General features: G+C 34.6%; 1 protein-coding gene across 5 annotated transcripts in view; it reads right to left on the bottom strand.

Annotated features, from left to right (window-relative positions):
• ninl (ninein-like) overlaps positions 1 to 12,278 on the bottom strand; it is a 34,493-nt gene extending 22,215 nt beyond the window's left edge. The window contains exons 1-5 of one of the 5 annotated variants that reach the window (XM_048204396.1): positions 11,899 to 12,278; positions 10,796 to 10,813; positions 10,378 to 10,589; positions 10,201 to 10,297; positions 8,113 to 8,306 (exon numbers count right to left, since the gene is read on the bottom strand). In XM_048204396.1, the coding sequence (XP_048060353.1) occupies positions 8,113 to 8,306; positions 10,201 to 10,297; positions 10,378 to 10,560 (474 nt within the window). In that variant the 5' untranslated portion in view covers positions 10,561 to 10,589; positions 10,796 to 10,813; positions 11,899 to 12,278. Of the gene's footprint in view, positions 1 to 8,112; positions 8,307 to 10,200; positions 10,298 to 10,377; positions 10,590 to 10,795; positions 10,814 to 11,505; positions 11,818 to 11,898 lie in introns of those variants that run through there. The other 4 variants (XM_048204395.1, XM_048204398.1, XM_048204401.1 and 1 more) reach the window with 4 other exon arrangements.
• Positions 12,279 to 13,173: the final 895 nt, after the last annotated feature.

Genomic DNA, 13,173 nt, shown 5'->3' with positions numbered 1-13,173 from the left:
CAACACTGGGAGCGCTTTAAAATCAGCTGACAAAAGACAAATGCAGTGAAATACTAAAACTTGTAAATGTGTAATTGTAAAAGTGTTTGCTAACTGGATACTGCCCAGTATACACTGAATACTGCATACTATTGTTTAAATAAAACAGAATGAGAAACTGTTTGTATTATGTAACAAACTTTACAGTAGCTGTAAGCTGACTTCATTACAACAATTTATAGATACATATAGAATTACATTAAATCATATATCTATAATCTATAGAGATCAGTAAGCATATCTGTAGTGAAATATAATGAATGAATTTGCAAGTTATTTTAATTTTACTTTCTGTATTTCAATTATTTTAAAGGTGTGATGTACAGAACAGCTACACAGATACACAATAAGTAAAATAAGTTAAATCATTCAGCTTTCACACATTTCCCCCCGGTTTCACAGACAAGGCTTAAGCCTGTCCCAGACTAAAATGCATGTTTGAGCCGTTTTAACTGAAAATAACTTGCACTGACAGATCTTAAAATATGTCAGTGGCATTGTTTCGTCTCAAGAGGCACACCAGTAATGTTTATAAAAGCTACTTAAATGCCATAATTGAACTAAGGCCTAATCCTAACTTAATCTAAGTCCCGTCTGTGAAACCGGGCCTTTATGTAACAAATATTTAGTAAATAGGTGACAGAAATGAATACATTTCATCATCTTGAATTCAGATGTAGTTAATTATTTGGGTTTATTGTTCTCAATTATTCTGTTTTGTTTAGGCTACTTCTGTGTAATTTTTATGACTTGTTTTTTTTTTTTTTTTTTTGCACTTAACAGCAGCATAAGATGTTAAAAACAATGGTGATGTCACTTCCAGTTTATTTGTGACTGAAAGTGGAAGGTCAGGTTGAGCACATTGTATTATTATATACAGTATTCTGTGCAGTGTGGTAAATGTAGTACAGCAGTAAGTCATCTAGGTATTCTATACATATTTCAAATCTATATACTGTGCACAGTATACATCTGCATACTGCAGAAATAGTAAAAGTAGTATAGATAGATTGTGCAAACTTTTATACAGAGAATGTAGGGTGTGTATACATTAATTCATTTGTGTGCTAGTGCCATCTAGTGGTAGATTAAAGTTTGATGAAGGCAGTCACTGACCTGTAAGATATCTGTGGTTTGATCAATGTATGGCAATGGTCAAATGCAGGAGACAAATAGAACAGATTACACCGATCGAAACGCAACACAGTTGAGCTTCCAGCAACAAAAGAAAAAACCCAGCTGAATATGGGACAAGCCACAATCAATTAACATCAGCATTAAATTTTAAACAACATTACATAACTGTTCACAAACAGTTTTTCAATGGAAAGGCAGAGAGCGGAAAGTCTTGTGTTATCTCTCACTCTCTCAGTCAATAGTAAAGAAAAAGCCACTTCATTGACCTCCGCTAAGAAATCACACATTTTGTACTTGAGACATTGTTCATGTGCATTTAATTCCACATATCATGTATTCACTAAGGAAAGCATTGAGATATGGAGGTCTTTCAGCAAAGCCTACTCTCTAATTAAGGTGCATAAAAATTTCCAAACAGATCCTCCTTGATTACAATTCATTAATAACATTTCTCAGCTTCTGCCTGAAAAAAAAATATAAATGTGTTGTATTTTAGTCTATGACGTACTCAAAACTAAATAATTTATGTGGCATGACAAGGTTTGTGTGCAATATTCATCACAGCCGGTTGAATTATTCACATAAACAAGCAGTGCTGTTGCTCACATAAATGTTGTAAAAGGATATATGGACTGGAATCTGTGCTGAGGCGTGTGAATATGTATCGCAAAAATATTGTGAATACAAGTTTGAAAAGGAAAACTGCTTCAGAGGCTAAAACTTTGTTGCCTCGCAAACACAGGTACTTCCTTGAGAAAATTACACTTCTGTTGATGTTTTAGGATACTTGATGTTTGATGTTGATGTTTAAGTTCCAAATGCATGCATATATATATATATATATATATATATATATATATATATATATATATATATATATATAAATAAATATATAACTAATAAAATATATAAATATAAACCCTAAATCAAAATAATAAATAAATATTATTTATTTAGAAATTTTTTTCAATTTTTAATTTTTTAATATATAAATATATTTAAGTTTTTCATTTAATATTTTATTTTATTTCAGCTTCATTTCAATTAGCCAATAATTTTAATGGCAGTCTTAGTTTTAATTAACACAAAAAAAACACTGAACAGATACAGGATATCTGCATGTTAAAGGAAATGTCATTTAAGACTTTTTAAGACATTTCAATGTAAAGTACTACTACTACTACTACTACTACTACTAATAATAATAATAGTTTATGAGCAATTTTAGACCAACAAGACAAAGATCGTCGATAAATATAAAATAAAAATCCATAAATAATAGTCCATACCATCCATAAAAAAAGTTAAAAATCAGCTTCAGCGAAATTTAAAATCACATCAGTGCCGGTCTAGTTCTACAGGGGTGCTTGAGTGCTAAGCACCCTCAAACAAAAGCAAGAACACCCTCAGTTGAAACTGTAAAAACATCATATTGGCCGAACATATTTGTACTCTATTGACTAGAGAACAGCAAATGTTTCCAATTGTTTATTAAAACTTAGCAATGTAGCCAATCACAGACGTGTTTGTTGATCTTTTGATCGCAATGTCCAATCAGAAGTGTTTAATTTAGTCAGAATCCACTCACCGAGTTTTTGTTCAGTGCTGAATTATACACACTTGTGAATCTTCTCATTAACAAACAAAGTGTAGACATGATGTAAGTAAGAGATTCATTGTGCAGTGTAGACAGCTTCATTGATTATAATGGATCTTTGTGAGATCGCAATGAACTGAGATAAGTGACGGCTTTTAGTGATTATAAAGGGCGATGTCTTTGCACACTTTCGAGGCTATATATTTCCACTGGATAAAAGTTTTGTTTTTCATGCTACTAAGGGACCGACAGCCAATTACACGCTTCAGAAGTGACATCTACAGATAAATGCGGGATTCACTCTTGAAAATTCATGGTAATCTTTAGCATTTTTTAAGCCTTTTAAGGTATTCAATGTTATGAGATGGCTTAAAGAACTAACCTGTTGCAAAGTAGATTAAAGGTACTTTTTACAACCTTTTTTACAACCATTTTTATATGGTTTTATTTTATATTCAAGATGTTTTAAACTTCACAGACATCTTTGTGAAACCTTAAACTTTTTACATAATACTTAAACTGTGCATGTTGACCAAATTACTTATTGAGATCCTCCTGCTACAGAGCAACACAGAATCGCTAGTGACATTGCAAAGAGTCAACTTAGAGAGCATGTAATCTCCCCTATTCATCAAAATAGCATGTACTAGGTTACATAAAAGGTCTAAATATTTCAAACACTGTTATGAAAAAAATTAGAGAGGAGAGGGAGAAGAAAAGGAGAACAGAATAGAGAGACATAGAGAGAGAAAGAGAACGAGGGAGGGCTCTGGTATGCAAGTATGCGTTTCTAAAATGAGAGGCGCAGTTAGAGGAAGCACCATGCCAAATTATAGCCAAACCCTTTCCTTGTTGTACTTCACATTATCAGGCCTTCTGACCACAGCTGATGCTTTGCACCCTGAGCTCCACCCAGACCAAGACCGCTAATCCTGGTTGAACACATTCGACATGTAAAACACACCAGGCACTACAACATGCTGGACCAAATGGAGCCTGGCGGGCTGGTTCATAAACACCAAATGCTGGCTGCTGCCAACATAAACTGTACTGATGGACCAGCGTGCTTTCATTCTTGGCTAAAGCACTTGATTGTTCAACTCTTCCACAGACTGTGACCTACTCTCTCAAGAAGTCTCAACCCAAACAACACCTTTAGACTAGACTTTTACATTGTTTTAGAAAATATAACTGAGATGATCTGAGTGGATTTACCATGTTGCTATGGTGTTACATCCTTGTGAATAAGTACACTTTAGTATACTTTAAAAAAAAAAAAAAAAAAATACTAATTACGTAAAATCATACACTTTAAAATAATAGTGCGAACTGAATGTAATGTTTTCAGACACTTAATTGGCATGTTATTTTGAAATGAAAATGTATTATATTTTAAATTTAAATTAAATGCAATAACTCACTTAAGTAGGACTAAGTACATCATATGTATTTTCAGAATTATTCCTATATTGTCTTTGAAATATGGTTAAAGTGTACTGTCGAATGTACTAACAAGCATAAACTTTAATGTAATTTCTAGCGCAACTTGTATGTTATGTATTTAAATATATTTGTAATTACACATTAGTTGCAATTTAGTACATTTAAAATATATTAACTTCAAATGAAACTACAGTTAAAATTATAATCATGTGCTTTAGTATGTTAGTCAGCGCACTTAAGTGTACTTCTTTAGGGGATGATAATAGATTATTTAAAAAATGACTTGTACTTTAATGTACTTTAAAGTAAAACTTTTAATTTGATGTTATTACAAAGTGCACTTTTTGAAAATGTACTTAAGTGTGTTAAGAAACAGTCATGAAAGTGTACACTCTTTAAGTACACTTATGTGTCATTTATTTAATTAAATTTAATGCCCCTTTTACAAGATGTAATATAAGTCTCTGGTGTCCCCAGAATGTGTCTCTGAAGTTTCAGCTCAAAATCATTTATTATAGCTTGTCAAATTTGCCCCTATTTGGTTGTGAGCAAAAACACACCATTTTTGTGTGTGTCCCTTTAAATGCAAATAAGCTGCTGCTCACAGCTCGCTTTCCAAAAGAGGGTGGAGCTTTAACAGCCTGTGCTTCAGTTGCTCAACAACAACAAAGCTGTAGAATCTCACGCAGCCAAAATGATGATTGTCAGTAATGGTGTTCAGCCTTACATTGTTCAAACCGGATTCGGACACTGATGGAGAGACTCAGGTAGAACAAGTTACAACTTTTAGAATGCAACTAGACATTTCTGAATGGTTAATGGATATATTTATGTAGTTGCTGTGGAGCTGATTCAACTCATGGACAAGCATGTGGTGTCATGTTAATCTTTTGTGCAAATCCGCAACAACGCTCTACTACAACAACTCTTCCTCTTCTCTAAAGCAGTCCAACATGACCTCACTCCCTTTGCTGCATGTTCCCAGGGGCAGGTTTTACGTAAAATACAGGGTTAGTGATGTCACTAACCTGGGAAAAAGCTTGGGTTTAAACTAAAGATAAAAAAGTGAAATTATAATCAACCACCCCTTTAAAGGTGCCATAGAACGTCTTTTTAAAAGATGTAATATAAGTCTAATGTGTCCCCTGAATGTGTCTGTGAAGTTTCAGCTCAAAATACCCCATAGATTTTTTTTAATAAATTTTTTTTACTGCCTATTTTGAGCCATAATTATATATGCACCGATTTCTTGCACGGCCCCTTTAAATCTCCTGCTCCCCTCCCCCGGAGCTCGCGCATGCCTTAACCAACATAAACAAAGTTCACACAGCTAATATAACCCTCAAAATGGATCTTTACAAAGTGTTCATCATGCAGCATGTCTAATCGTGTAAGTACAGTGTTTATTTGGATGTTTACATTTGATTCTGAATGAGTTTGATAGTGCTCTGTGGCAAAAGCTAACATTACACACTATTGGAGAGATTTATAAAGAATGAAGTTGTGTTTATGAATTATACAGACTGCAAGTGTTTAAAAATGAAAATAACGACAGTCTCGTCTCTGTGAATATAGTAATAAACGATGGTAACTTTAACCACATTTAACAGTACATTAGCAACATGCTAACGAAACATTTAGAAAGACAATTTACAAATATCACTAAAAATATCATGATATCATGTCAGTTATTAATGCTCCATTTGCCATTTTTCGCTATTGTCCTTGCTTGTTTACCTAGTCTGATGATTCAGATGTGTACAGATCCAGACGTTAATACTGGCTGCCCTAGTAATGGCATTAGAGGTAATGGCCCTCTAATGGCTTGAACATGGGCTGGCATATGCAAATATTGGGGGCGTACACCCCGACTGTTACGTAACAGTCGGTGTTATGTTGAGATTCGCCTGTTCTTCGGAGGTCTTTTAAACAAATGAGATTTACATAAGAAGGAGGAAACAATGGTGTTTTAAACTCACTGTATGTCTTTTCCATGTACTGAACACTTGTTATTTAACTATGCCAAGATAAATTCAATTTTTAATTCTAGGGCACCTTTAAAGGGATATTTCACCCAAACATGAAAGTTCTGTCATCGTGTACTCTCCCTCAAGTTGTTCCAAACCTGTATGAATTTCTTTCTTCTGTTGAACACAAAAGAAGATATTTTGAAGAATATGGCTTTTACCAAACAGTTGATGGACCCCATTGACTTCCATAGTATAGAAAAAAAGATACTATGGAAGTCAATGGGGCCCATCGACTGTTTGGTTACCAACATTCTTCAAAATATCTTCTTTTGTGTTCAACAGAAGAAAGAAATTCATACAGGTTTGGATGTGAAACAACATGAGGGTGAGTAAGTGATGACAGAATTTTTATTTTGAGCTATCCCTTTAAATGAAAGGACATGTGGCATGCATGAGCAAGAAAGACATCGTCAATCTCCATTGTTTCTAGTACCAAAACAAGATGGATCCAAAATAACTCTTTAAAAACGAAACACATGGAACGAGAGTTCCAGCAGCCCAGGTTTGCATTTGGACTGGCTCTCCAGTCTGGCACTGTTATGGACAAGTAAAATGACTCCAGAAGAAAAAGTACAGACACAGCAGAAACAACAAACCCCTTTTATGAAAGCTCCTGCTCTTTGAGGGAAAAAAGAGAATGTGAAATGAGCCATGTTTTGATCATGAGCCAAAAGTAACACTAAAGTCTGATGAAGGTGGGGGCTGCACTATGGGCCGGCACTTGCACATTCCACACCGCCACACTTCCTGTCTGTGAAAAGCAGGTCAGCCCAGATCCATTCACTAGAATCAAACTGATGCAGGTATTTCAACTGACTAACAATACGACACCTCAATGGCACTGATGTTTGTATTTAACAATGTCTATTTGCATACAGTCCCAGAACGACTCCCCTGTTTTCACATTATCTACATGTTACATGAGTGTAATGTCATTTAGATTTTAAGTATGATTATTAATGGAAATGAAAATAGAGATAAAGTTAATATACACTACCATTTGGGGAGTGCAAGATTTTTTACATTTTTTTACACAATGTCTCTAATGTTCACCAAAGCTGCATTTAATTGATCAAAAGTACTTTAAAACAATTTAAAATAACTGTTTTCTATTTTAATATATTTGAAAATGTAATTTCTTTCTGTTATGTCAAAGCTGAATTTTCAGCATCATTACTCCAGTCTTCAGTGTCACATGATCCTTCAGAAATCATTCTAATATGCTGATTTGCTGCTCAAGAAACATTTCTTATTATTATCAGTGTTGATAATAGTTGTGCTGCTTAATATTTTTGGGAAAACCATGATACATTTTTACAGGATTCTTTGAAAAGCATATAGTTTAAATAAACATTATAATTACATTGTAACATTATAAATGTCTTTACTGTCACTTTTGTTTAATTTAATGCATCCTTACTAGGGCTGTTCAACGATAATCGCAATTATCGTGTACAAAATAAGAGTCTGTGTTTACGTAATATATGTGTGTTTGTTCTGTGTATAAGTATTATGTATATACAAAGACACACCTACATGTATATATTTAAGAAAAATATGCACGTATGTATAAATATATGCATATATTTATATTTGTATATATTTATATAATATATAAATGTAAATATTTTATAGAAATGTAAGATATTTTTCTTAAATATATACATGAATGTATGTTGATTTATATATACATAATAATTAAACACAAAACAAACACACATATATTGCGTAAACACAGACTCTTATTTTGTACACGATAATCGCGATTATCGTTGTACAGCATTAATCCTTACTGAATAAAAGTATTTTTTTAATATCACTGATCCCATACTTTTGAACAGTAGTGTAAGGTATCATGAATTTTACCTCGACACTCTCCAGTGAGGTGGAGCGTCTGAGCTTGGCTCTCCTTACACCGTTTATTTCTACTTTGTCAGTCCCAAATACTGGTGAATCTTCTGAGTGTGCTGTGAGCTCTAAGTCAGTCTTGTCTGGTCGTGATCGCCGCCCGTACCGCTTGGTTCCTTTCACATATTTAGGCTTCACCTCCTCTGGGACTGCTAGAAAAATAGGAAATGATGTTTAGGTTAGAGCGACAGATAATGAAAGTATGCCAGAAGCAGTCAAAATTAAGAAACAAAATAGTAGGTCATCTCACATCATTTGTTCATCTATGTCATAACCTTTCTCATAAAATGAGAAATATTCTGGAAAGGAAATGAAAACCTAAAAGAAACCTCCCCAACCTTTAACATCTGTTTCTCATCACAGCTTTCATGTTTTACCATTTTCAAAGATAATTTTAGCGTTGAGCTCTGAGATTTCACAACATGCATTAATGTACCAGTCTCCCTAATGCATCTATGAAAAAAGACAAATGTTATTCTGGCTTTGGCCAAAATGTTTCAGCATCTGTGTAACATATTATGCCTCCATAACAATCAACAGGCAGGTACCTTGAGGTATTATGTGGTATTATTGCCTTCTTATACAGTCTTTAATCCAAATAAACTCAAAGTTGTTTAAGAAAGACAAAAACAACACAAAACACTACCTAAAATTTAAATTAAAATTTAAAAATTAAAATTGCTTTCTCTTCCTGTCTTCTCATATTTGTGTTCCATTTTTCAGTGCCCCCAAAAAAGCATAAGAAAGTATAAGAAAGCCACACTTAAAAATGCATGAATGTCTTTGCATTAGACAGCAACATTTCAAATCAAGCAGCATTTCCAAACAAATAATGCTAGAGCTTTTCTCACATCCACATTTTTTTTTTTTTTTAACAATTTTCAATGATTTTTGTTTCTTAATCATGTTTGCTTTTAACCAGTAGTCCTAAAGTCATTTTTAGTGGACGTATAAAGTGTAGCTTAAGTGTCAAAATACTTTCTAAGGCCAATATGCCATATTTTGATTGCATTTCTCTAAAGCTGCGCACACACTTAACGACTGTAAGGCCGATTATGAATGTAAATTGATACTTATGACTGATCACGCTCAAACGCGAGCCAGTTGCGTTCAGTCTGCGATTACAGTCGGTGTTCAAATTCCATGTATAAGTATTTAAATCTGCTTCAGTCGCAGGAAACAATCGCTGTGTGTTGAGCACAGTCTTAGAATGTTTTAGCTAGTCGTTAAATGTGTGCCCGGCTTAACAAAAAGCTGGGATTTGCATGTTGTTGTTTTTTAAAAACTGTTCACATAAACTCCAATACCATAAATATAAACTGCCATTCAAACATTTAGGGTCAGTAAGAATTTTTTTTTTTTTTTTAAAGAAATTAATAATTTTATTCAGCAAGGATGCATTAAATTGATCATAAGTGAAAGTAAATACATTTACATTGTTACAAAAGATTTCTATTTTAAATAAATTCTGTTATTTTTTAACATTCTATTCATCAAAGAATCCTTAAAAATGTATCACGGTGTCCACAAAATATTAGTCAGCACATCTGTTTTCACCATTGATAATAATAAGAAATGTGTCTTGAGCAGCAAATCAGCATATTAGAATGATTTCTGAAGGATCATGTGACACTGAAGACTGGAGACTGAAATTCAGCTTTGCATCACAGGAATAAATTACATTTTAAAATACATTTGAATAGAAAGTAGCTACTTTAAATTGTAATAATAACTCACAATACTATTGCTTTTTACTGTAATTTGTCAATGAAATGCAACCTTGGTGAGCATAAGAAAACAACAAAAACATAAAAAATCGTACAACTCCAAACTTTTTAACGGTAATGTAACTAACCATATACCAAGCTATTCATAATCAAATACCAATGAGCATTTAGGCAAACAACCACAACCCTTTAATTCCTCAGAGTACAGATGCTAGATCAACTACACATCATGTACCATCAATAAACCTTGAGTCCACAAGGTCCAGACTGACGAATACAAAAACCATGAAGATAAACACAGGCCTTGGAGCTGAAGTACCTGGCTCAAGATAGCTGCTCTCCTCCTCTGAAGTACTGAAGTCCAAAGACCTTGACAGCACAGCCACAAAGCCTTCTTTGAACTCCTCAAAATTCACCTGTAAAAAGAGAGTATCTTAACATCTATAATACTGCATTAGGATTAGAGACACCAGGGTGATCGAGGGGAATGTCTTACTCTGGCATAATGTTGTGGCCCTAGCAGAGTGTCCAGCAGCAAGGGGAGATGGGCATCTAAGCTCAGCTTGTGGCATAAGGCAGTAAGCTCCTCTTTGTCGAGGTAACCGGTCCCGGTGGTGTCACAGCTGTCAAACTCACCCTTCAGCTGGGCCACATAGCGGTTCTGCTCCTCCTCATCCATCCCACCACATACTGCACAGCCAACAAAGTCTGGGACAAGAATGTAGAATGAAAAGTGATAAACAAGGCTAGTGGTCAATTCCTCATTACTGCAGCCTGATGCATGAGCACTACCCTATATTCTACATAGAGAGTAATTGACTGAATTGATTAACTTCATTGATCTGACAAACTTATCTAGACAATATAGAGTTGATTATGCATTTGCCAATTTAGAAATATATTCTATACATTACCGTCCAAACGTTTGGGGACTGTACATTTAAAAAAAAAAAAAGAAGAAGAAATTAATACTTTTATTCAGCAAGTACTTTCTTTAACTTTCTATTCATCAAAGTACCCTGGAAAAAATTGTGTCAGGGTTTCCATTAAATATTAAACAGCATAACTGTTTCAATAAGAAATGTTTCTTGAGCACCGAATCAGCACATTTACATTTATGGATTTATGCATTACACATAAGCCAAAGCGACTTACAAAGAGCAGCGAAAGCAATTTGCCAAGTTATTTTAAATTGTATTAATATTTCTCAATGTTACTGTTTTTACTGTATCAAATTGATTTGATCAAATAAATGCAATAAGGGTCTTCCTTCAGAAATATGAAAAAAATGTATACTAAAAAACTTTCTGTCGTATACATACAGTGCTATTTACATTGTGTAGCACATTTCTGTATGCTACTTTACCATATAAACATACAGTTACACCATTTTATTGTTTCTTCTGTTATCATCTTGGTCTTATTGGTGTCTTTTATTTTGCAAGGAATGCCTTTGTAACTGGTAATGGAGTGTATTAATACCATTATCCAACTAAAGCACTCCACGGTGACAAACACTTTAGTGTTTTAGCCAGTGAGAGGTTATTTATCAGTAGTCTCGAGCGACTTCTGATAACAGTAGAGACCAGAGCAAAGTAACACTTAGACTTAAAATATCTCTTACTTAAAGAAAGTTACTTGAAGACAAACTGATCCCACTATGGCACTGAATGGTCTCCTCTTCAGAATCACAAATACCCTCGATAGGGTCTTTAGATTCTAATTCCACATAGCATTTTCACACACAAACATTATGAAATCAGTTTAAAACAAAAACACACAACAATGAACTGCATTTGAGAATTATTAACTATATAAAACTGAAGCCAGCGAGTATCCCACAATGCAGCACGCGGGTTTGGTATACATTCACCATGGGAACGAGGACAAGACTAATGTAAAACAAAAGGAAAATATTCTCTACTTTCCATTGTAAACACTCACTTTCAAAGTCCACATGATTAGTTAATGAAAAAAATGCGTTAATGTGACATCGGTGAAATTCAAACCATCTTACCGTTGTAAACTCACACCGACTCCGTTCCCGTAAAAGTCACTTTATGTCCAGCATCAGTTGCGGTTTCGTCTTAAATCATGTGGTCATAAAGTGACCGTCCAAAGACGGAAAGATGCTTTGCTCTTTGAAATACACATAAGTAACGCATCCAAGAAACGTATCCAGGATAGAGCACACTGTTGCCGGACAGACACCCCGTGCTCATCCGTCTGTGTCCGCCGGGGTGCAGTAGCGTTAGTGCGGGGAGGTTCCAATGTTCTGCTCCTTCAGAGATGCTCCATTCTGCAGCCCCTGCTGGTCAGGCGGTGGACTCCAATGGGACGAGGGGTCATACATACACGACCCCGAACTGAATCCCCAGAGACTGTGGCATTGCATTACTGTGTTGCATTATACTGTGCCTACTGTAAAAGAAAATAAACATAACTGTTTAAGTCAAGCACTTTATTCTGTAATGTTTTTTTTAAAAGGTTACTTTAAGAGGGTAGATTAATTTATTGAATGCACTTTTGCATAAGAAGAAGAAACGTTTACATAGTCTCTTATCTTCACAGGTCATTTCATTCTAGGACTTTGAGGATCCACGGCACGCACATACATGGTTTATTAGAGCGCCACCCGTCGGCAGAAACATGCAATGTTTTGAATACAGCTTAGAGACAACTTTTTGAAATGATTGAATGACTTTTTGCATGATTTTTGTTAAAGAACTTAACTAGTTAAATAAAATCAAAGCACACACTGTTCCAAACGTGTATAACTTTTTGTTCTGTACAACACAAAGGCCTAATATGAGCAATATCACTTTCATTTTAAAGGCAGGGTAGGTAAGAAATTTTGTTCCAAATTTGTTTAAACTTTCTATATATATACATGCATAATTAAAATGTAAGAACTCTGATAAAAAGAGTATAAAAATCGAGTGACTCTAGACCGTTTAATCTGTATTAAACACAGCTCATTATTTCCATCCGGGACGAAACATAGGATTGGCTTAGGCGGCTGTCACTCTCTCGCAACCATGGCAACCACCCTTTTGCCACACATGACCTGCCCACTTGCGCGCGCACGTTTGATTTGGGGAATCCAAGAGGCATGGATCCTAGGAATACCAAAACAATGGCAGAGAAACAGCAAGCTAAATTCACAGTATCGGCCTATGCAGTTAGTGAAGGCAAACCAGGCAAAAAAAGGAAGACAGTAACAGTACAAGAAAAGGCAATGAACAAAAAGTCTTTGGATAAACAAAGAAATAAAACGCGAGTTAATATCGGC

The sequence above is a fragment of the Megalobrama amblycephala genome, linkage group LG10 (assembly GCF_018812025.1).
Source record: "Megalobrama amblycephala isolate DHTTF-2021 linkage group LG10, ASM1881202v1, whole genome shotgun sequence".
Classification (NCBI taxonomy): domain Eukaryota; kingdom Metazoa; phylum Chordata; class Actinopteri; order Cypriniformes; family Xenocyprididae; genus Megalobrama; species Megalobrama amblycephala.
This window is presented reverse-complemented; position numbering and strand designations above follow the sequence as displayed.